General features: G+C 42.8%; 1 protein-coding gene across 2 annotated transcripts in view; it reads right to left on the reverse strand.

Annotated features, from left to right (window-relative positions):
- Positions 1-24,497, reverse strand: part of LOC120825536 (E3 ubiquitin-protein ligase SMURF2) — a 41,215-nt gene that overhangs the window by 10,994 nt on the left and 5,724 nt on the right. For both annotated transcript variants that reach the window (XM_040187189.2, XM_040187188.2), the window contains 10 exons: positions 14,565-14,603; positions 12,759-12,867; positions 8,557-8,690; positions 5,824-5,889; positions 5,189-5,273; positions 4,706-4,789; positions 3,920-4,131; positions 2,025-2,109; positions 1,077-1,235; positions 883-936 (listed from right to left, as the gene is read on the reverse strand). In XM_040187189.2, coding sequence (XP_040043123.1) covers positions 883-936; positions 1,077-1,235; positions 2,025-2,109; positions 3,920-4,131; positions 4,706-4,789; positions 5,189-5,273; positions 5,824-5,889; positions 8,557-8,690; positions 12,759-12,867; positions 14,565-14,603 — 1,027 coding nt within the window. The remainder of the gene's footprint in view (positions 1-882; positions 937-1,076; positions 1,236-2,024; positions 2,110-3,919; positions 4,132-4,705; positions 4,790-5,188; positions 5,274-5,823; positions 5,890-8,556; positions 8,691-12,758; positions 12,868-14,564; positions 14,604-24,497) is intronic.

Raw genomic sequence — 24,497 nt, forward strand, 5'->3', positions numbered from 1 at the left:
AGAGGCTGGTCTGACACATATGGATACTATTTGACCAAATGTTGATTTCCCAAACATGTCTGTCGTGCCAGCTGCTGTTATTGAAAGGGGTTTTGACTAAGAATTTGCACTAAAAATCAAAAGGGGGAAATCACATATCTTTGTGTTCCTCTTGTTAGGGTTAGGGTGATTCCTCCTACGCACACTGGCAGGCAAAAAGGGCGGGCAGCTCACTGACAGTCAAAATATACAAAAAACAATCGTAGAATTCAGTTTGCATTACTCACCTGTTCCTTACATACAAATATAACAACTGGCTGGTTGTCATTTTGTCTAAACTGCGCAGTAGAGGAGCAAACACACTGGTGAAGTATTTATCCTGGGTTTGTCCGGCAAGGATATGGAAAACCGCTGCTAAGCTAACAACTGCTGTGAGAACATGAGTTTAGTATTATTTTCCAGAGTGGGGTCAGCCTCACCGGGCCTTTCCACCGGCTGAGCTGCCTACAAGATTATCTTCAGTGGACTGATCGCCTAGAACAGACATTCAGCCAGCGTGTGTGTGTGTTGTACTTTAATGACATCTACATGAATGTCAACACTGAGGAAGGTTATGCATGTATATACACAATGCACGTGAGACATTAGCCTGAGATATTACCCTGAGGAAAAGTATCCCGGTCAGCATATTTTCTAAAAGGCTAAATGCATGTGTGTGAGTGTGTGTGTGTTTCTGAGAGGAGCTTTGGGTGACCTGCTGCTGAAATGCTGAAACGCTGTTTTATACAGACGGCTGAGGCGAGTGCATGAAAACATCTGTCAATCTGTGTGCATTTACGAACACACATGCAAGTCTGCACGAGAGTGTGAGAGTGTGTGTGTCAGAGAGAGAGAGAGAGTTACCTTAGATTAGTGTTTTGGCTGTCCATGGCCACACGGGAACCATTTGGACTTGGGCTGCACGAGGAAAACAATTTACATTAGTAAACTAATGCTCTTTTTAGAAAGACAGATACGGTCTGTCCTTGAAAACACAAATGCAAGCCGCCAAGGACGTCCTTGAAACTCCTGCCCTGAGCGATGATTTAAACACTTACTTGAGCACACGATGCAGGTTAGCAGAGAGTCGCGGGTCCGTGAACTGTGTCGTTCGATTGTTGTGGTCGACAAAGTAGACGCGACCTGTTGCGGTGTTTCTGATCTCCCAGCCTGGTGGCAGCGGACCCAGCTCCTCACAGTTCACATTGCTCAGGTCCCTGAACAAAGACAGCGGAAAACATTAGAAACAATGATACAGGTTTTTACTGACATTCCGGTCAGAAAAAAAACTACGCCCTGATCTGGGACGCTGCTGTAGCCTGAGGACGACCTGGGACTGTGTCTATGTGTTCATGTGTAAGTACTTTGTCCTTGCGTGAGGACACATCACTCAGGGACCAAAGCACATGCCTCGCTGCACTCATCACAACATAGCGGGTCATTTTAGAAGCGCTGTCCAAAATGACCCAACCCAGAGGTTGCTGCTGTGGGCTGGATGTTAAATGCATTTGCCTCATCCCCAAGCAGCAGATTCACAAAGACACGGCCAAAAATGTGACGCAATAGAATCTTCAGTGAATTTGGTAGTGGGCTATTGAGAGTTGGTGTAACAGTTTGATTGAATGCAGAAACACAAGCCATTGGGGCGTTCAGCTCAACCTGCGTCTGAAAATATTCATCAAACTCCACGTTGGGTTCAGAGCAAATTAGTTGGGCCGACTGGGACTCGAGCATAAAATGTGATTTGGAAAAATATTTTTGGAAACAAGCCTGAGAAATTAAATAACCAATTAGTTCCGATCTAGACCAGTTAAGTTATCTTTGGTTATATATGTCAAGCTTTACAATAGGCTGTCATTTATCATGTGTTTGAAAAAAAAGGTGTAGCTGAAATAAATATGCTAACTTGAACAGCTTCTAATAACATTCTTGAAAATTTGTGTATGTGATGCTTTACAAAAATGAACAAATCTGATCTATAAACCTGGAAAACAAAAAGAATTTACCTCGGCACCCGAGGGTCGTGCCAGGTGCTGACTCCAGTCTGTGTGTGGAGAAAGTAGACTTGACCCTGCTGAGTGGTTCTTTGCTCTAAAACAGAGAGAAGATTACTTTTAAACAGACAGGCCAAATAGCACAGATTTAGTCTTGTTGCCGGAGCCTTTATGTTGTCTAGTGGCGTGACACGCATGGACAGCAAATTTCTGTTGTATTTTGGAGAAGAGGAATTCTGTTATATATAATTGATGTGACTGGCAAACTGCAGGAACAAATATTTGTCATGGTGAGCCCCAATGTGATCGATGGGTTCCCCTCCAGTGGGCCTCTACCGAAAGGATGGGAAGGTAAAAGCGCAAGGGAAATTCATCAAAGACTTCCATGAGTGTTTTTCTAATATATATATATATATATATACATACCATACCAATCCATCACTGCCCCTACTTCCTACTGGCACAACTCATTTCCTACCCACATCTCCCTTTCTTTCTCCCTCTCTCACGCTTGCTCACCACACCCAGCCACTGGTTCAGAGGGTTTAAGCTGAAGAAAGCTCACTAGCTGTTGGGCATCAGTGACTCACTTTGTCCGACCTTGGCCAACCTCAGCCGACACAACAGGACATTTCAACGAGGCCATTCAATAGTGCCACTCTAAATCACTGGCAAAGTGAACTACTGTTAAAGTAATTTAACATTAATTTCTTTTATACACTCTGTGGGTATTGTGGGCTGCACTGTGGCTGACTGCTGAAAGCACACTTGATGCATTCCAAAGTTGGACAACGTAGTTGTGTTGCTTCTGAATTAATTTCCTCGATGTGTTTCCTTGCCATAAGTAAAGGAATTACAGACATAAAACCCCCCACAAATAACCTGAAGTGCCTTCTCTGAGCTAAACACAGAGCTATGAATACCCTGCTTCCCGTCTGTCTCCTCACTGTTAAATTATCAGTCTGGTAGGAGAGGCGAGGGCAGGGAAGGAGAGAAGGAAAGGAGCGGCACAAAGCAAGCGTTGATTGCAGTTGTCACAATGTGGTGTTGTGGTAAGGGTGAAGGGAGGTGAAGGGCTGCGAGAGAAAGTCTGAGTGAGCCTAAAGACAGCAGACAGACCAAAAAGAACGAACAAAAGGACAGAAAAAAAAAATGTTCTCAATATCACTTCCTCCAGGCTGCAAAGAAGACACCACCAAAGGAGCATCCCACCATGTCTTTGATTGCTTATTTCTGTGGGTTAGGGCTGGGACTTCATCTCAGCTTTCCTTATTTCTATCACTCACACAGGTAATTAAAAAGTTCACTATGACTACAGAAAACACTCTAATGTACCAGCTGGCACAATGCATTGTATTTCCCTGAACAGCCACCTCGACTACCAGCAGGATGACCCTTTGTATTGAAACATTTTGTAATAACATTTATAATACGGGTACATGAAATCCAGCGTCCTGATTGGTTGATAGTGAGTCACGCGGGGTACATTATTGAGCGATGATGCTCAATGAATGAGATGGTGCGAGATCTTGCAAAGAGACCCAATGCTGTTTACCTGCACGTATGGGGACTATTTTTCTCTAAACTACTGAAATGCGATACACAACGTTTGGTGGCTACAACTATTTTGTGCTTAAAAGGCAGCAATTTACTATCCGTTTATAATTTCGCTGCTTGTAACAGCTCACGTGGATAGCGTCAACTATTCACATGCTTCTGACCTTCAGCCAGCAAACACACTGCAAAACGTTCCACAAAAGACACAAGAACAGCTACATTTTGTGAAATGCGGAGCAGGAGGACAAAATGCAACAATTTATAGAGAGCATCTCTTCCTATTTCACAAGCTTGAATACATGGTGATCAGACAGCGAAGTGAGCGTGTGTGCTGCAGCTCGGCCTCTCACCATAACCCTCGGGCAGGTCGGGTGGGGTATGCAAGTGTGTTCGACTCATGTAGTTGCGATGGCGCTGCGATCGAACCCGTCTCTCCTGGATCCGCTGTTCGCCGGGCGGGCAGCTGGCCTCGGCCCCGTTAACGGGCGTCATCACTGGCGTGTTCTCGTCCACCACACAGCTCAGCGGCCGCCCTGATGGGCTGGAGTATTCCGACGCTGGCCTGGGTGAGAGTAGTGAGTGGGTATGTTCAAGTAACAGATGTGTAATCTGCTAAATAAATCTACCTCACACATTTGACCATTTCTTAACAAATCAGAAAAGAAGCAACACTTAAAACTTTGAAGAGCATTTGGGTTAAACGTTCTTCCTGTAAACTGGATGAAGAAATTATTCCTAAGAAATTAAATGTTTTAAATACTGTTTTTGCCAGTTTATTTGTACCTGTGATGTCTAGACATCCACACAAGTATAGTGTAAATATGGGATTACAGTAAGTGTCATCATCCTATAAAATAGATTAAAGTGTTATGAAGACTTATGGGTTGCATGAAAAGCACACAGAAAGTTCTCACAATACTACTTTTAAGCGGTACTCAACTGCAGCACCTACAAAAAACAATCTGATATGCTCACTAATACTGGTGTGTGTGTGTGTGTGTGTGTGTGTGTGTGTGTGTGTGTGTGCGCGCACGTGTCTCCACTGTCGGGCTTTCAGGAGTTTCTATCTGCTAGACTCTTTGTTTTAAAAAGGTTCCGCTTGTTGAAATCCAAGTGCAGTGTGTGTGCGTATGTACCTGGTAGGTCTCTCCCACTGGGTGGTGCGGGTGATGTGGTTCAGGTACTGGATCCTTCCGGAGGCTGTCCTCCTCTCTTCCCAGCTGTTTCATGACAGAATATTAAAACGTGTGAGATACCAACATTGTGCTTTTATTAAAGCAATGTACCCTAGTTTTCATTATAAACATGTTAGTCAAACTGCGCTGTGAACGGTGTATTCTTCATTTAAAAAGCAGAACAAAAAAAGGGAATCTCCTGAACCTAAACATCAAGGAGCGTAAGGGAAAAGAATTATACAAAAGATTCTCCTCGAAGCAGATTAAATTATACTTGGTAAATTGGTTAACGACTAGTGTTGAATCCCGTTTTTCAGAAAATCACAGGGAAGCTAGCCCTTAAAGATGGTTCCATAAAAACGGGATACATCAAGAAAAGAAATAACAATTTGTGTGCACAATTAGGATCAGTCCTTTTTGAATAAAACATGTGGTAATACTGACCCATCGGGTAAGTCATTGTCGAACAAACGACTGCAGTCCACCACCGGCCCTCCTGTCCCGATGCGGTCTCTGGACTGAAGACTTACTACAAAGTTAACAAAGACGAGGACGACAACGGATCAATCTCATTTTCTCTTTCATTATCTGAGCAGCATTATATGAGTAATATTTAATTACTATCATTGTGTATGTGGTAGCCGGCTTTACTGATGATTTGGCTATATGTTGTGTTCTTATTTCTTTTCTCATCTGACATTGAAACAAAGGACAAGACAAATAAGAATATGAAATATTTCCTTTTTTCAAATAAGCAATAAAGTAATATACAAATATAAAATAAAGAGTCATGTATTGAGATCAAGGATGCAGTCTGGGTGAATTTGTCTTTTTTATTGTTTAAATAATAAAATGCTCAGTTAACTCTTGCAAGACACGTTATAGTGCTAAAAAAAATTAGTATTATTTTGTTTAAAAAGTAAACTGCAAATTTCATTCAAAGACAAACTGAATGTAGACCAGAGCATCAGGAATATGAATTGTAGACCGATAGAAGACTGCAAGTGGCTCATCTTTCTCACACTTGAGAACGATATTCTATCAAGCCGTACAGTAGTGTGTGCGTTTGTGTGTCTTACCGACTATTTGACCTCTCACAGTATCATTGTCATTGGGGCCCAGCTTATTCATGTCCAATCTCTGATCTACAGGGGGGGAAAAACAACCACTTATTATGCATCTAAGCAATATTGAAGAAATACATCAGAATACTCTGCAGAAGAGACGACGCCGAAGCAGTTTGTGCGTAAGATTTAAAAAATTGGACACAAAAATTCAAGTTTGGAAAGAGAATGTTTTCACACTGCCAGACAGCACAAAAACACAACCCAGGAAGACTCAGGAGATCCAGACACAGATAGACTCAGCAGTTCCTGCACCCCCCTCCCCAACAACACACATACACACACAAAAAACCTAATCAGTAGGTAGAGGGAAAGGAAATAAAGAGGCAGTGAGTGAGTGGGGGGGGGGTGGCGAGATTTTGTATGTAAAAGTGTGTGTGTGTGTGTGTGTGTGTGTGTGTGTGTGTGTGTGTGTGTGCGCACACATCTGTTTCAGATACGTGTCTAGACTAAATAGGGATGGTCTAAGCCTTACATGGCTGGACGAGCAAGCAGATTTTTCTCTTAAATACAAGAAGGAAGAATCACATGCAGACATTTACCCACAAGCCCCTTCTGCACCACTCAATTTCTCAGGGGTTGCTACAATGAACAAACCACATGAAATACTGTAAATATAGTATCACATAGCACATTTGTATCCGTGTATGTCGGTACGTATTTAAAACCATAGACAATATCACAAACAGCAAATAAGTAAATATTTTTAAAAATCCGTTTAACGCTGCAAATATTACATACAAATAAACATTAGGGATCAAAATGGGGCCAACTAACTTGTGTAGTCAGGAGTCATCTTGAACATTTTGTGGTGCGTGTCTTTGTGTTATTGAATTTTTGGGTTCAGAAGTAGGACAAAGGACTCAAAAGGTTTGTGTCTGCGATCTTGCAGGAAGTGGAGCTCAGTGACGAGCCAGACAGACTTTTAGTAAGACGTTCATGCCTGAGACACTTTTGGTTTGCGAGCGTTTGTCTGTGTGTGTGTTCCTGTGCCCGCAGGAGTTGAACACGACTTCTAGGAACCAGTAAAGTATTGTTTTGTGCATTTCTATCTTTATATTGTCTCCCTGTGTGTTTGCGTGAGCATGCATGTGTGTGTGTGGATCTTGGTCAGACCACAGACTGGATGTAATGTGTGTGTGTGTGTGTGTGTGTGTGTGTGTGTGTGTGCTCACACGGGACAAAAACAGTAATGTGAGCGCCGGTGTCTTGTCTTAGATCATAAACTGTTTCGCTGTCCACTTCCTGAGACTTTGAAAAAGTATACATTTATACCAGGTTGGCTGTACAGTAAGTGGCTGGTCTGGCGCCCGACTGGAGCCTATACTGTCTATTCCAGTAAGCTATATGTGAATCTAAGGACAAGTCCTTTTAGCACACAGGAGGGTAAAAGCAGGCCCCAGACCCGTTCTTTTTGGTGGATTAGGGCGTGAATATTAAATTATTATGTAAGAGTGTAATTTAGGAGCAAACATACATAATATGTATTCTTATTTAAAGTATTTCCTTTTGGGGATTTGGCATAGGAGTATGTTGCATTTGGGTCAACCAAATTAGAAACTGACTACATTCCCCGGGGTCTCCAAATATGCAGTTTGGATATAAAAAAACAAACATCAAATAGCAATTAAATACAACGAGACAACTCCTTTAGTGGTTGTGGGTTGTGACTAGAATGGAGAGATGGAAATGAGAAAAATGTAACACATTGTGGTTGTTCTGGTACATTCTGAAATTGTTTTTGTTTAGAACGGGTCGGGAACGAGGTTGGAAAAAAGGGAGTAAACTGTAGCAAATACTGTCAAACTAACATTCTTTTGCACATTTAAGTATATATGTCAGCATAAAGTTACTGGTACATGTAGACAGGACTAACAAGCATGCGATCATGTGAACTGCACACAGAAAATAGGTGTCAAAATCAGTTGGAAAACATAGAACACAACACGAGAGCTGCAGTCTGAATTGCAGACGTGAGATGAAAACATTTGAGAATCCTTCTGTGCAAATTGTTTGCTTGTATGTATGCCACCCTACACTAAAACTCCATCCCTTTTCCCTCTTTGCATCTTGTGAAAAAAAGTACTAATAAGTATATCCGCAGGAATTTGTTTCCAAGAAAAAAAGCTTTCTGCTTCTTGACAGTTTTTATTTCTGTAAAAACAAATTGGGGCTGTTGATTTAGTCCCAGATGCCAGATGTCAACAGCAGGCAATATTTCTGATATGTGTGGCCTAAAGGAGTTGAGTATTGTGCCTATAAATCTCTTCGCAATGAAAAGCTCGCCCGAAAGCAGCAGCCGGCCGCAAGTTGAGTTTGGGACCGTTGAGAAAGCTACACGTCAATCTGCTGCTGTAAGACAAATAATAAAAGCACAGGAAAGGTTCCTTGAAAGAAGTTCTTGTCTGTGGTTGGAGACACTACGTCTTGCCCACATAATTGTCTATCTGACTCAGTCTGCTGAGTGCAGAATAAGGGTCCACAGATGTTTGAAGAGAAGTTAACGCGCCACACTCAACCAGTTATTCATCAATTAGTTCTGTATTTCCCATTGAACCTCCCCATTACTCTTCTCTACCAAGTCAGACTTGCACCACGGTAAAGCGTGCATGGTAAGCATGCAGACGGAGCATGAAGAGACCAGCCAGTACTACACAGAGTAAGCACACAACAACAACAGGTACTTACATCCGGTATCTTTGAGCCTGTTGATGGCGTTGGACAGGAGGCGAACACAGCCGAGGAAACCTGCGCCCTGCTTTTTGTGGATCTTCTTGTGGTTCCATACACTGATGGTTATTGAGTCGGCCTTTCCGATGTATCTGACAGAGGACGAGAAGAAGTGAAGGTACAGTTAAGGAGAAGTTAAAAAAAGTATATAAAAATAAACTTTTTGGACTCCTTCCTACTAATTCAACTTGACAGCAAGAGAACTATGCACACTATGTATGCGGCGTAGACGGTCAGGTTGTGTAATGAGGTTGATTAGCTGATTTAAAGTACTGTGTGTACATGCTTGAGTGTTTGTGCAGATTAAGCGCAGCTGAGGCCCGTCTAGCCGTGGTTGGAGAACAGAGGAAGTCCCCCTGATGGGCTGCACCACTGTCTGAGCAGTGGTTCGACACTCAATGCAGTCACATGCAATTACAGCCTAGCAGCCAGCACCGAGGCAAAGGTCTATATTATGCTGTGTATCCCTAACGAGAAGTGGGGTTTCCCTACGAAACACGTCAAAACATATGTTCTCAGTAGGCAAGCTAAATCATGGAGTTTGGATATTTTTTGCTCTGAAATGAAGTTACAAGCAGTGCGAGTGGTGGATTATTTTGTGTGTCCAGGCATTCAGTCTGTTGTTGTAATCTTGGATCTGATCAGGATGCAGTAGCAGGAGGTTAGGATCTTGGCACGTTCACCATCTCACTCTTGGCCGGCGCAGATCCGTCTCGTCATGTGCTTTGATGCTTGTGTAGATTGGGATTTACTAAAATTTACTAATTTACTAAGATGGTTTTCCGCAACTGAACTTTCTATTTGTCTCTCAAACAACGCTAGATAATTAGTGAATTAAAGGGTTTAGATATTTACAAAAGGTTTGTCTGTTGCCATTGATGAGATCCCTTTTGAATGAGCTCTGCAAACTAATGCTTTCAATTCCGTTCCATACAATTTGTGTGCTGTGGTGCAATTCAAATGCGCTTTCTGAGCATATTATAGGGTTTAGTCTCACGCGCTTCTCTTCACACAGTGTAGCTGTAAGATTAACAGGTCAATGTGCTGCAAAGGTGTGGTCTGCAAAGCATTTAGGAGCAAAAAAAGACGGAAGTGAAACAGCCAACTAGACAATGGTCAAGTGTCTGAACGAAAGAACAGGTTAAACATGTTAATTCCTCACTAACAATGACTGTGCCAAAACTTGTGCTCGAACATAACATTGCAGATACTGAGGCTATCACTCTAACACTGCTATCGACAGCAGAGGACTACCAAACGGAGTGGGTTTAAAAGCAGATGGTCTGCAAAATACTGGATTGACTGACTCCCTGTTCTCTATAGGTGGTTGGTGTTGCTCTGAAAGAGTATACTTGGTATGCAAACTTTACCCAGAAAAAGACCAACTGGACCTCCTTTCTGAGCAGAACTGCTGTCCAGAGCTGTCGTACCAGTTCTCACGGTGTGACTAACATCCCTTATGGCTGTGTAGTTGTGGAGAAAAGTTAATCCCCATTATTTGCATTCAAATGCAGAAATATTCTCCATTATTCGGTCATAAAATGTCTAGGCTTGGATTTGGAAAAGGACATTTTTTGCACGGCTCGACACTCAAAGGAGGTGTCAACTAAAATATTATGGGGCGGGCTCTGAATAATAAAATTCTTTCCAAGTAAAAATAAATAATCCCCCCGTAGTATGAATATACCCCTGAATATTATGTTGAATGTAATAGGGGAAATTAAAGTAATTTATTTCCAGATCATTTTACGACATTACATAAGATATGAATTAGAAATTAATAAATAGTGACATAATGTAAGCCATTAGATTCATATTTTTCTTCCCCTTGTGAGTACTGCTCAAGATTGAAACAGAACAGTATGTGCAGGATTCCGTTGTGTTCTTGGCATGCTCCTTTTACTATTCATGGTGTTAAATTATTCAATTTCCACCACTAAGTCCACTTTGTCCAGAAACTCTCATTCGATGCTGCTGGTTGAGCACAGAGACCACACAATTTAAAACCATTCCTCTACATCTCCCTCACTCCATCCCTCCCGCACGCACTTCATAAGGTAGTTACAGCAAAAACAAAAGTAAGGATTAACCCTCCTAATCCTGCAGACAACAGCAGGGGGTGGGGGGTGGGGGGTTCTTGGGTCATACTCAATCCAGACTTGCACAACTTCCCATACTTTTGCTTGCCAGGGAACGTACGTTGCATTGGGATATCACAGAACATTTATTTTCGGGTTGTATATATTTCATATCAATGTTGGACGGCCTTCAGGTGTTAACATCTCTGAGACAAAAATAAATCAGAGTGGAGTTTCTACAGTTCTGGCTCATCCATATCAAGTGTCTTGATCCGATTTATGTAAATTGAGTTCATGCCAAAGCATTCTTCCTAGATTCCCTCGTTCCTTGCCGTTACATTGAGCCGACCATCCCATTTCACTTCTGCCCCTTTAGGACACATGCTCCCCCAGACGTTTCCTGTCTCTCATAACAGAAAATTGCAAACACTTAAGCAAACACGTCACTAAAAAACAGTACGATAGCTTCTGGCTGCAATTGAGGTATGTCTGGCAGTAGAGCCTCTTGAAGGAGGCTGAACCCTTGCTGTCAGTTCATGACAAAATAACTAATAAATATCCAACCAAACAGTGCCGGTTTCCAATAACAGAGTAAACAGCTGGCTCTCCTTTAGAATTCTGCCGTGTCAACCCATGCTTTTACTTTCCCGACTACCAGAAGACGACAATGTCACGTATGTAATTACGGTTTAACGTTTACTGGATGACCCAGTGTCACGTGACAAAATAGACCCCACCAACTAAAGCGGAAAGCGACTTGGCCATCGGCCAATCCCACACTCCCCTCTGCTTTCTGTGGCATGTTCTCCATTTCCTGAACCAGAGGAAGAGGCCAGGGGTCGCTGGAGGGAAACGAGCTCCTCCAAGTGGGTGGGGATCGAGAAGGAGGTAGTGAATTATGTAAAAGAGAGGATCTGAGGTGAATGTTGACAGTGCACTGGCAGCCTTGCGAGACAGGTGGGACTGTGCGCGCGCGCGTGTGCGTGTGTGTGTGCAGAAAACCATGCCACAATTTGCAAGGCACATGTACAGTCCAGTGTTTCCCCTACCATTATATATTTCTTAAAAAGACCAGGCAATTCTTCATCTGCCAATAGACAGACTGATGACATAACATATGGCTGCTCTCGTCACCTCATTATTTTAGCTGCCTTTCTCCTAAATAATAAAATTAAAAACTTGATTTCATTATTTTTAAATCTGTCTAACATTATAAAAATTATTCATTTTACTTCCCAAGCACAATTTCCTTAATAGCTCTAATTTTCTCTCGAAAATGTCCAGCTCCTCCAATCAAGCTATCTTTTTCCTAAGTTCCCTCCTCTTACAATGTTTCCTTCCATCTTTCAGGAGTAGATTGGCTTGGCTGCCAGTGGGTCCCTTTTAGTTGGAAGTTTGTGTCAGCTCATCAGCACGGGGATGTACTGTTGTCGTAACTTTTCTCAATGTAAACATCTAACAAAACGTGTTTTTCTTCTGCATCACTTCTGGTTTTTGCCATGGTGCTATTCATAGATTTGTAATAGTACCATATGCTTCACTCCAAATGTGTCTTGCGTTGGCTTATGTAAAGAAACATCTGGCTCAGAAAAGTGGAAAAAAATCCAACAATCTCCAAATTACAGAGGATATTGTTCTGAGTGCTACTAACCAATTAGCAAACTCCATCTTCTAACCCCCAAAGGATGAATCTGTTATTTGACAAAGAAGGAATTCATATCAGTATGTGTTGTGCTGTGTTGTTTTCCTAAGAAATGTTACAAGCGAATCAACATTTGCCAGGGTGAGGTATGGAACGTCTATAATCTCACTCAACAAGATGTTTTGTTCACAAATATAACCGCTCAGAAGCTTTAGAGACAGGTGTCTCTGCACACAGTGACGGGACGACTCAATCCGCATTCCTTAAACATTCGTCATAGCAGCTTCCCACAGGGAACACACTAGAGAGCAAAAGCAACATGGTTTACTTCTGTGATAACAACGTGTGTAACCATACACACAAACACTCATTGTTTCCAAACGAGACATCGGTGTGTTCGAAACATGTCAAAATACTGCCTTCCAGGAGCGTTAACTTACAGATCATAGTGTTGATTCCACTTCGGGTCCAGCGTATTTCTTACAGTATCTGTAGAGTGACACTGTCCTGAGCCATCCACCACCACTTTGGCAAAGGGATCTGGCAACCCTGCAAAAACGTACAGAGGCAAGCAAAAAGCTTTTTTTACGCAACGATACAAACCTCTTCATGAAGAAACGATGGGACGTGTTCAACTTCCCGTTTTACTGATTCATAGGAGACTCAGTCGACCGTTTGCCTGTATTCAGCTGATCGGTAGTAAAATTGTCACATTTCAGAGGGACAAGGCAAGCAAATAACTCATAATAAAAACATGTAGAGCAGTTATAATCGAGTCTTATAAACCTGTATTGACTGCAACTATTTTTCTTTGTAAGTCTCCAGGTCCGTAGATGGGGTTTTGTTTGTCATCCACTGACATCTCACGATCATGAATGTTGCAGGAGGCTTTTTTTTTTACAGCCATGTTTTGCCTGCAGGATTACAACCAGCCTCAGAGAACTTCAAATTCTCGCCCGCCTCCTTTTAGCTGCCAAGAGAATTCCCTTAAATTATTTATCACGACTATTTATATCCACCATAAAGCAAAGGTGAACAATATCACACAAGTCAACTAAAAAGTTCAGCAGCAGCTAGCAGAACACGTCTCCTGATGCATCTTTCTTTATGATGGGGGATTTTTATTGATGTTCTGCGAATAAGTCCCTTAGTTTTACAAGTTAACCGCCCTACGTGACGTGGCATTGTGCTGGACCGTGTGGGACCATCAGGGGAGCCTGGGATTCTTATTGCAAAGCTCCTTATACTGCGGTAGTAGAGAGTAGTTCCAATTTAGATGCTTTATTATAAGCATAATTTAATACAAAACATGTGTATGTTATATGGATTGCCATTTATAGTTGTATTCTTTTTTAATTAGCTATTAAAGTATTGAAGGCAAAGGCGGTATCTTATGCAGTTCTCTATGAGGCTGTCAAAGAGTATGTGCATACTTTATATGTGGATTTTTACCTCCGTGCACCAATACTTCAGTCAAACCTGTTCAGTCACCCGTATGCTTTTTTTTAGGGACTTTTCTCTTTGTGATCAAAAATAAACTGTCTATTTTCCATAAGCATGACCTCCAGGTTAACCGAGCACCAAACTATGGGCTTCATACACCACCTTGCAATTAAGAGTCTTTATCCTGGCCACAAGTGGTAATTAAATTTAAAAGATGCGAGTCAGAGGTATTCTTTGGTGAGAAATGTCTCATCAGTAGAACTAACTGTTACGTCCCTTCATTAAATAACACCGGCAACAGGACGGCTGTCTGTCCTGATCACTTCCACAGGAGGTTGAGGAGACAGCCTGCAGCTAAATGTTAAATAGTAAATTACAAGCCATAAAGAAAACATACCTATTCCTCCTTCTACAACCTCAAACTATCAGCATTTAAATCTTTGCCATATGACGTTCTTACGGCAAAACCAGGGGATGAAATGTCTTAACTACACAGTCCATTTTGGGTTAATTCTCATCTAATCCCCATTGAGGTTTTTTTTTTCTGTCAAGTTTAATTAAACCCTTTTTTTAATTAAAAATTTTAGTGGACCTACAGCGTCTTGCTAGACGTTTGGCGGGCGGAGGGTCCCTGTGCATCCTAAGCCTCCTGGTGTGTGAAACAGACAGACTGCTCCTGAGGGACTTCTTTTACAGCGCGGCTTCAAAGGCCAGCTAGCTGCCACTGCTGACAAAGTCCATTTCAATGCCCAAGGGAGGGAATGGGACAAGAATAGCAACAAATAAAAATAGCATCTACTTACGGAAGAAGTCTTTTTTTGCCAAGTTCTTTGCACACAGGACTGGAAGGGAAGAAATACAAAGACGTTAGTGTCAGGTTAAAATTTGATGTCTGCAAATTAGATGGAAAAATAGGAGATAAAAAAAGACCCGGGAAAAAAGGTCCATGGAAGGTTTTCGCAAAAATCTTTATATACACACATGGACTTCATATATACTTGCTAGGTCACAACCTGGCTCTTAGGTTATGGCAAATACAGCGCAGACAACACTTACTTAAAGATACGTGTCGTTTGCATTTCAACAAAGGAATAATTACCGGTTGTGGAGTGGGTGGCATCAATAATGTCAGTGTGCATGTGTGTGTGTAAGGAAGTGTAGGTGTTGTCAGCCAAAACAAATGAAGCCCAAACCAAAATAACCAGCAGTAGTCGTGAATCATGCCGGAGAGAAACACCACACCTCGAACCGTGCTGGACCAGGGCTTTTATGCCCCTCCCTGTTCTCGAACCAGGTGCTGTGCTCGGTCGGGACAAAAGCATACTGGCCGTGATCAGTGACCGGGGCTGCCACCTCCCCTCCCGTTAAAAGTCGGTGTCCCAAGGGATCACCGACTCATATTTACAATCAGTCGTGGGACATGGCAACGGACACACTCTGTCCACAATGAGTTGTGCAACTGGTTCCCTCAGAGCCACGATAGGCTGCAATGCTACAGGCTTGATCTTCTGATTAGCCTCTGAATAGCCATTAGCTGCACCATCTATCTCAGACACAGGCAAAACTCGCTCAAATATTCCCCCCAAACAACAACCCCGCCCCCCCGGCAGCTCCTCCACCACCTCTCTGTGCGACCCAGGAAACTCAAGACAGCAATGGGACCTCCTCAACTATCCCAACCGTGTTGTCAGATGCCCTGCCAGGGTTCAATCCGCCCACAGCGCGTGCAAACACGCAGGACGAAACTACCTCCAGCAACACTCCAGAGCCCTCGCCGTACGCAGAACAAACCGGAGAATCTTTAGGAACTGGTGGTGGAGGAGTGACAGTCCAAACTTTGCTACCAGCCAAGTAGTTTTCCCAAAATAAAATGTTTCCCTTTGATAGGAAACTCTGGACGCACCCAAACAGCTATTTCACCCTTAACCAGCTCATAGTCCACCTCTCCCATCTCCCTCCTCCCTCCGCACATCTCCCATCTCCCTTCGCACATCTCCCATCTCCCATCTCCCTCCGCACATCTCCCATCTCCCTCCGCACATTTCCCTCTCAGACAATAATAGAGGAGCACTTTTTCCTTCACGGAGCCACTCCATGGGGGGTTGCATCACAGACAACAGGAGGTCAACAAAGTAAGTTTTTAAAAAAATAATAATTTTAAACTCTTTCTTTGAGTGTTTGAGGGGCACATGCTTTGTCTTATCTTGTCTTTGTATTACTTTATAATCATCAAAAGACGAAGTAGGCCCTGGTTAAAAATAGCCATAGCAGAGAGAACCAACACAATCAAGATAATAAAACCGTGAGCACGAAAAGAATCTTCACTTCTCTATAGGAATCAGGAATTCATCCCCCTTTTCTTTATTCACTATTCATGGTAATAGGCAGGAACATCCACAAATGCAGGTAAACCTGAAATTTTCTGACATGTAAAACCAGTAAAACCTGTAGTGCTACTTAGATGCGGCTGTATTTACAGCGGCCGACATTGCACACACTGAAGCTTCATTTAGGGAATAAGATACATGCACTATAAATACATAATCTTGCTTAAATGTACAGAACTTTGCAGTTTGAATGTTTGACCATTTCAGATGTTGATACGAGCACAGACATTTATTGCATTAACACTGCTGTGCTAGAGACATTATGTGCATTATGGGCATGTGAACCTGCCACGGATAAGAAACAACCACCACTTTCAAAAAAGCTTCGGAATGGCCTCGTAAACCAACCTTGCAATAAACCAGTTCAATGTGGAGACCCTGACTGTGACCAGAATGACACAGCCAAGACAAAATGAGACAGAATCACAACATGGGAACAGACGATCTCAACACAAACCAAATTACACTGACTGGGCCTTCTGGATGAACCATCAACTTGTCAAAGGGAAATTACACTGCCAAAGCCGACAGTATGGGCACAGGCCAAATCAGAGGCCGCCAGAAAAGCCTCCTGATGGACAAAATGGACAGTGGTGACGAGAGACAAGACAAACAGGAGAGACAGAGACCTGAAAGCTTGCCAGAACATTTGTGAACAAAGATTCCAACTAAAAAATATGTTTAAAAAGAATCAGCCTGATCAGTTAAAATGGGTCATCATGTTAGGCCATAACTCTTGCCATAAAGATATGAGCCTATTTTGTTCACTTGTAATCCAGGATAATAGCAGCTTAGTGACAAATGGCACTTTGTGTATTGGTTTGGACATGTTATTTAAAAAGAGGCCCTTGTAAACACACACAAGTTATGTTCAAATTTAGTGTCCCAGAAATGTAGTGTGTTTATCCATGAGGTCTAACAAGCGTGTAGAGTGAACTTCCTTTCTCGTAAAACATTTGCAATGTTGCCGAATTTATTCCCGGGCTACTAAACTACTCCATAAAAGTCCTGCACCATGTTGTGTGACATTCAGCGATTTGTAAAGTTTAGAGGAAACAATACTTGCAAGTAGCTAATGGGTGTGTTGAGCAATAATGTCGACCTGGCTCTTAACCTGCACACTGCTCCGGGATCCCAGCCACGATTGCCACAGAGCCCCACAGAGGGGGAAAAAGCCCCACTCGTCATCAATGGCCTTTCACCACTGGCAATGACGAAGACTGAATAATGACAGCTGTGTGGGGGGGGATACAACTATTACTCCAGGTTTCAACAAGGTAGGTGATTGACTCATTGGTAATAAGTGCAGCAACAAGCCATCTCGCATCAAAAAAGTCAGAAGACACATGCGAGTACCATGAATGTACGAAACAGTAAGATGCAGAGGAAAACCTCTGGAGTTGTGTATGCATTAGTGTTCAAGAGTTCAGTGTCTTTAATGCCGCAGAGCTGCATTATCAACTTTCAATCCCGGTGATCCAGAGAAAGCCTCTTCTATAAAAGGCTCCTTGGCTCGTTTCGTTGAACCTCAGGCAATTCAGCAGCACTGGCTCACTATAGAAAAACCATTGCCATCAACAACTACTATAGCAAAGTGTAATCACAGAATGCAAATAAAGTTAAAAGGAAATACATCAAAAGGCAGACTGAGAAATGTCATTTTACAGGAGTCCTACAAAAGGATTTAGACAAATGTGCCTAGATAAGTTAATAATCTGGGCCTTTGCAGACTCTGCAACTGTGGACTCCTGCATCAATAGGGACTCAAATATCATTCATGCGCCCTGCAAGGATCCAGCAGTTGAATAGCTGCCACGTGAGCAGGCAGGCCACGGTGGCCCGGAGCTGGCAGAGGACCAGACTCATTCAGACCCGAACACGGAAAGCTAGGTCAACTGGGAATCAGCAAAACCATCAGGAAGCCTGGTCCCTGGGAGCATCAAACCCAGCGCTAAACGTTCACTTCATCAGTAAGAGAGGAGTCTGTCCGGTGAACAACCACACAGATAAGACGACCGTCATGTTAACGTCACGAAGTACTCCGACAGGCCTACTGTGAGCTAAGACCCCATGCAGACGGACTCTAGTTTGCCTGAACCCGGGTTCATTTTTCACACCTACCCACTTTTTAAATCGCGTGCACATGAACCCAGTGAATCCGATTGACCCCACTGTAGTCCATCCCCCACGCCTGTTGGTGGCGCTTTAAGGTGCTACAGACAACTGAAGAAAACGAAAGGAGAAGACAGGAGCATGCGTATGAGACATGCGCGCCGTATACAAACGAAAACTCCACAGAAGATGATGACAGGGTTGGATGCATGCAATCACGTGGGGCAATCCGATTAGGTATGCGGATAGCGTGCAGACGAACACCAACAGCAATCGGATTTCGAGTTTACTCACTTTGGGCCCCCAATTCGAGGGAGTGCGGATACAGTGCGGATACAGTGCGTTCGTCTGCACGACGGGGTTCACCGGGTTCAGGCAAACTAGAGTCCGTCTGCATGGGGTCTAAATCGGTTTAGAGTCATTTCGGACCTATTAATAAGACATCAGAGTCACAATGAATTGTTTTATCCTGGGTTACACTCACATTATGCGTGTAGCTCACAACTGTATAGCAGACTGCAGACGGAGGTTGATCTTCCCCCCAGCAAATGCCACCAAGACATTAATGACAATAGCAATTCATTTAACTTTAATAAAGCCAGATGAACTCTAAAACACATATCTGGTGTTGATGTGATACAACATATATATAATTTTCTTTAAGTTAGTACAGGAGTAATTTTGTATTTCAGAACCCTTGCTTTTCAAAAACGTTTTTAACGTTTGAAGACCCCTACTAAAGGGTTTTTTACAACGGTTAACGTCTCGAATGTTCTGTTTCCTGGGGAAATAGGCAACAGCACCAAAGCTAAAGAGGCGGCAACTTGAATTTGAATTGTTCACTAAATAATGCAGATTCAGTCATTGACCACCCAGAGCTGCACTCCTCTTATAACCAAGCTGTAACAGTCGTTAACGGGTCAAAAAGGGGTCAACTCTGCACCATTGTTCATCCAAAGACTTGAAACAGCTGCTGCTGCTTTGGGACCATTTGTAGGTGAGCCACCCTATTCCACAATGTGAAACAAGCCATGAATCAAACTGTCACACTAAAACACAAGCCCATCCATCTAAGCAAGTAGCGTGCTGTGATAATGCCTTTACCACTGTCTGGTTGCTAGAGGAGATTGATCCAGACAATACATCCTTCTTTGAGGCTTCAGAGGTCAACCATACTTTCCCATCCGTAAGAGAAGCATTTAAGCGCTGAACCAGCCTTTAAAAGACATTGAAAGAAGAGAAAACAATTTGTGACATGCTCTTAAATATGAATAAAAAAAGGTTTGAGGCGAATGACCAATCGTTAAATTACGCTTTTAAAGATGTAACAATCACGATTGCCCTTTTGCCTCTTAAGAGACGATTCTGTCGGATTCCCTGAAAAAGAATTAGAATATTAGGTGAGGGTTGGAATACCCCCCCTCACATAATCAATTGTGCCATTGCACCAAGCTCTGAATGGCTGGCAGTCATGACAACGGTGTCTGGGCCTCTCCCACTTTGGACTGTGAAGCGGAGAAGTATGGGCACTAGAGCCCTTGTGTTGATACCAGTACGCCCGACTCCCCAGATGCTGTTTATAGCGGTGGACAATCGTCTGAGCCTTTAAATTGCTTCAGTCCTTACCTTCTATTTTGTGCAGAAGTCAGGTCGCCTGTGGACTGCCCCGTCCCAGTCAGGCATAGCGCAATTTTGAATATGATTTAATTGAAATTTGTGGAATTAAATATCCCTATAAAATGGGATCTATACTTCAGCAAAACCAATGTAACATTTTAATATACATAAATAATGTACAATAATTACATCATGTATTCCAAAAAAGCAAGGCCCTTACAAAATATACAAAATACACAAAAACATGCATAATGAGTCCAGACCACAAAGGCGAGGCTGTTGGACGGGTGGGGTCTTTGTCTATCTGAACACATAGGTCAGGCTAACGGTTAGCATTAGTTGTGGCTGAAAGGTGAAAGGTCTTAAACAGTCAGAGGAAGGGGTGCCGGCTGTTTCCTCAAGGGAGTCTCCATTTGTAATGGATGATTCACACCTCGCTCAGTGTGAAAGGGAAGAGGCCACTTGTTCAACTCCTTTCAACCCAAAGAGGGAGCGTTCTTTGAAAACTGCATCAGTTTGACGGATCAGGTCATTTAGCTTGATACTTGGTGCAGCATTACTGCCAAAACAAAACAGTTTAACGAGAATAAATGCTGCTGTGAACGCTATCCCGAAGCACACTTATAAAAACACCCATTTCTGGGCGGTTTGAATCATGGAGGTCATTCGTCGTGGTATTATTCACTCTGAATAACAGTTGAATGCGGGGAGAAGTGTGAATTTGCTGGGTAAAATCAAATTGATATTATACGACAAACAGTACTTTTATTTTTATTAATAGCAAAATGTATAATATATAGGAAAAGATATCAGTGTGACAATGGTTAATGGTATTAATGCATAAAGGAGCTTCTCAAATGGCCTGAAGGTCCTAGCGCTGTACATTCATCATACTTCATAAAATAAGTCGTAATCTTTTTATTTGTGAAGAAAAGGGGGATGACAATACAAAAAAGGACATGGGTTGTATTCAAGTTCACAATAGTGTATGAGTTGCGCTGGACCGCCAGTATGCCTCTAGCCTCCTACACTTCGCTGACATTATCAAACCACAGAGCCGGGCCACTCGGCCCGACACACCAAACGGGTTTGCGGTCAGTAGCTCCAGTAGACAGCCGCGTGATTGCGCACTGACAACTCCATTCAAGTGTCCCCATTCTGTGGTCCGGTTGTTCAAGTATTTCTCTGACGGCGCTACGAGGACGGGAAAGTAAACCCGTGCTGCAGCAGCATTCAGCTGGTGGGCTTGGTTCAAGTGGTTGCCTTGATTAGTGTCTTTAAAACGATAAATGAGATTTAGCAAATGTATGTGTGCATCCTTTTTGGCAAAACAACCAGTTGAATCTAAAGACCAGTCAGGAAGTGTCCCAATATAAATCCTTAGATACGTTAAAATTAGGATCCTGGAATTATGAGATTATTTTCATGCTCTACCGGTCTTTCACCAACACAACATTACTCCATGAAATGTGAAGTGTTAGCAATTATTAGCGACACACACAGCGGCACTCGTTTCACGAGAAGGTTGCAACATTTTAAAAATAAGCAAACTAATAGACTTGGGGTTGTGGCATGCTCTGAGAGTGAGGCCGTTTTTGTATAAAACAAATTATCTTACAATCTCTAACATAAAAATATTCAGATATCAATAGGCAAACCGTGAGACTTTCCGGATTTTGAGACGCCAACTGATTTTGGAGTAAAGAAAAATAAAAAACACATAGCACACCCACTGTGGTCCCCTGACTCATTAGTGTCAGTCAGCTTTGAAATGGAAGGCCCACATCCTTGGCCTTGGCTCCTGTTATGACTCTTGCTTCAGCCCCATGCTGTCTCATTCACAGCATTGTTCAACGGTCTAACAAAACACTTCCTTTTCCCGTCCTCACGCCTCCCTGGCGGGATCGCTCCCTCACTCACTAGAAAATGTTGAAGAAATGATCCCATGTGGCCAACGTCATACGACAGCACTGAAGTACACACGGCAGAGGAATGAACGATTATGTGGGATGAATTAGCAGTTATGGTAGGTATCCAAAACTGGGCAATGTTGCCTAAATGAGGATCTATTTTAAATTGCACTTCCTCTAGAAAGCCATTACTGCATTTCCCAACATCCCGCTCTCAGCCATCATCTAGCCCAGTGAATGCTCAGGATGCCAATTGTGTCATTCATTGGAGAGGCCAGCCGTCTACAGCTGACACTCCCCTTCCTCTCCGCTGCCCCAGGAGACGCCAACAATCTGGAGTCTGGAGTGGAACGTAGTCACTACACGGGGGAGGAGGTTTGGGTTTCGAGAGGGGTGAGAAGGTAAGGACAAAATGTTCATCTGGAGGCATCTACGGCGGAATGGAGGAGAAGGGAGGGAAGAATGTGAGGAGAGGGGTCTATCCAGTGTCACAAATCGGAGGAATGTAGACAGTCGAGGAGGAGGAGGGAGGGGGGGGGGGGGGGTATGGGAGAGCGGGGAAAGAAAAGAAGTTAATTTGGACGAGGGAATTTTGATGGTGATGACATTGTGGCAACAGTGGAAACACTGAGTGAGGAGTAGCAGGGATGACGGAAAGAGAAGGGGGGGGGATGAGAGGAGGGATACAAAAATAAGCAAAGTAGACTGGAGATAGTTGGGTAGAAGATAGTGGTCACATTTAAAATCTGTGATATCCCCGTGTTTGGATGTCTCTTGTTCTATCCCATTTGTTGTTTTAATGCTTTGCAACATCTAGAGACATTTCGCCATCAAGCATCATCTATGCATTTGTGAAATATGGGGGACGCCTTTTGTCGGCCTTTAACAAATACTATATTAAAAGAAGAAATGGAGGAGGTAAACACAGGTAATAACCTTTCAAAACGTTATGATGAAGGTAAGCTGCCACATAATTAACAGATGGTGAGCTTTGATGGTAGGAACCGAAAAAAGAATGGTGACATGGAGCAGAGAGGAAAAGGATGGAGAGAGGGATAATGAAATAAAAAGAATTAAGGAGGACGAAATAAGCCGGAGGGCTTCAAGCTCATCTGACGACTGAGTCACAAAGTAAATGAAATATGCATACAGGAAGCTGACGCTCGATGCAGAGACAGTCAGGTGTAATATGATTATTATAAAGTCAAAGTTTTGTCCATATGACTAATGAGGTACGCCAACAATGTGTCAACATGGTTGGTGTTTGAGATTTTTGAGTCAGAATCAGCTTGGCCCATTACCTGCCATATCGATAGGTTTCAAATTAACAAATAGTTAACAAATTACATTAAATGGAGGACAACTAGCCGATAGAAACAAGAGAACAAGAGAGGACAGGGGTTGACCAGGATTATGAAGTGGAAAACAGTAGTTTGAGGTTGTACTCGGGAGGTGGAGATCTGGAGAGCACGAAGAAGAGGAAAAGAGACAAAGGAGGAGAAGTGCAGTGATGGAAGAGCAGATGGGGACACTTAAAAAGGAATAAAAAGAACGAGAAATGTCAGGAAAAATAAAAGCGTCAAAGAGACGATAGAAAGGAGACCTGGGTGATGCATAATAAATCAGTTAGTTATCTCTGCGTCCCTCAACTACTTTGAGCGTAAACCTGAGGAAAAAAGGGACAATTTCTGCATTGAACGACTCATTTCTACCCTTGACTCTAGAAAAGCATACGGACTCTGAATCTGTTCAGAGGCATCTGTTGATTCCCACAGGCTGACATTGTGAAAATATGTCAGTCTCTTGTGTATTTCAGTCCCTGCCAAACACAGCACGAAGATCTGCATCAATAATCTAATTGTTCGGCATCACGCGTTGTCAGGGAGTTCAATACGACCTATTGCCGACAAGTTCTTTAAAAACAAACGCTGACAACCAAGTACTGCACTGTGGTGAGGGCCCGCTACGGGAAGTGTGTTTGTGTGCACATCACAAGTTGAACAGATAAAGAAAACCAAACAAATACACCAAAGTGGAGCCACACCAGCGGACTCGTCTGTCAGCTGTCTGGTCTAGATCCGGGGGTGAGTTTGGGGTGGTGAGAGAGAGAGAGAGAGAGACATGACGGCGAGATGAGATACATCCTGTTCAAGAAAGAGCAAGAGACTAAAAGAGAAATGTACAGGACTCCGTCAGTAGGCAGGTTGCAGCGAAGTGCAGGAGAAACACCGCAGAAAAACTAAAAATAAACTCACATTTGTCAAACAACTACCTGCCTTTTCACATGTACATGTATAATTTTATACGACTTTAGTGTTTAGCCTCCCATTTTTCTGAGAGGCTGTGAAAGGTATAATGCTTTTGGCCCATGAAAAGAAAAAGGCAATATTTCTTTGCCATATTCTGCAGGAAAAACCTCCTGGAGCACTTGGAAAGTTTAATGTATTCTGCATATTGAAGACCACCTTTCCAGCGTCAGGCTGTTATGCAACAGTGAGGTGTACAGTCTTTCCATTTTCCTTCTCAGAAGTACACTGATGCCACCAAGTTCAAATGTAATCTGAAAAGCAGATAAAGCTGAAGGGCTGACTGAAGCAACCCAAGTCTAAGAAGTTGTTAAATTATTTTTGAAGAAGAGACAAATTCATGGGCTATATGATGTAGTAGATATGATGCCAACATATTCCAATAGAAATGCATTCCATATACA

Source organism: Gasterosteus aculeatus, chromosome 9 (assembly GCF_964276395.1).
Source record: "Gasterosteus aculeatus chromosome 9, fGasAcu3.hap1.1, whole genome shotgun sequence".
NCBI lineage: Eukaryota > Metazoa > Chordata > Actinopteri > Perciformes > Gasterosteidae > Gasterosteus > Gasterosteus aculeatus.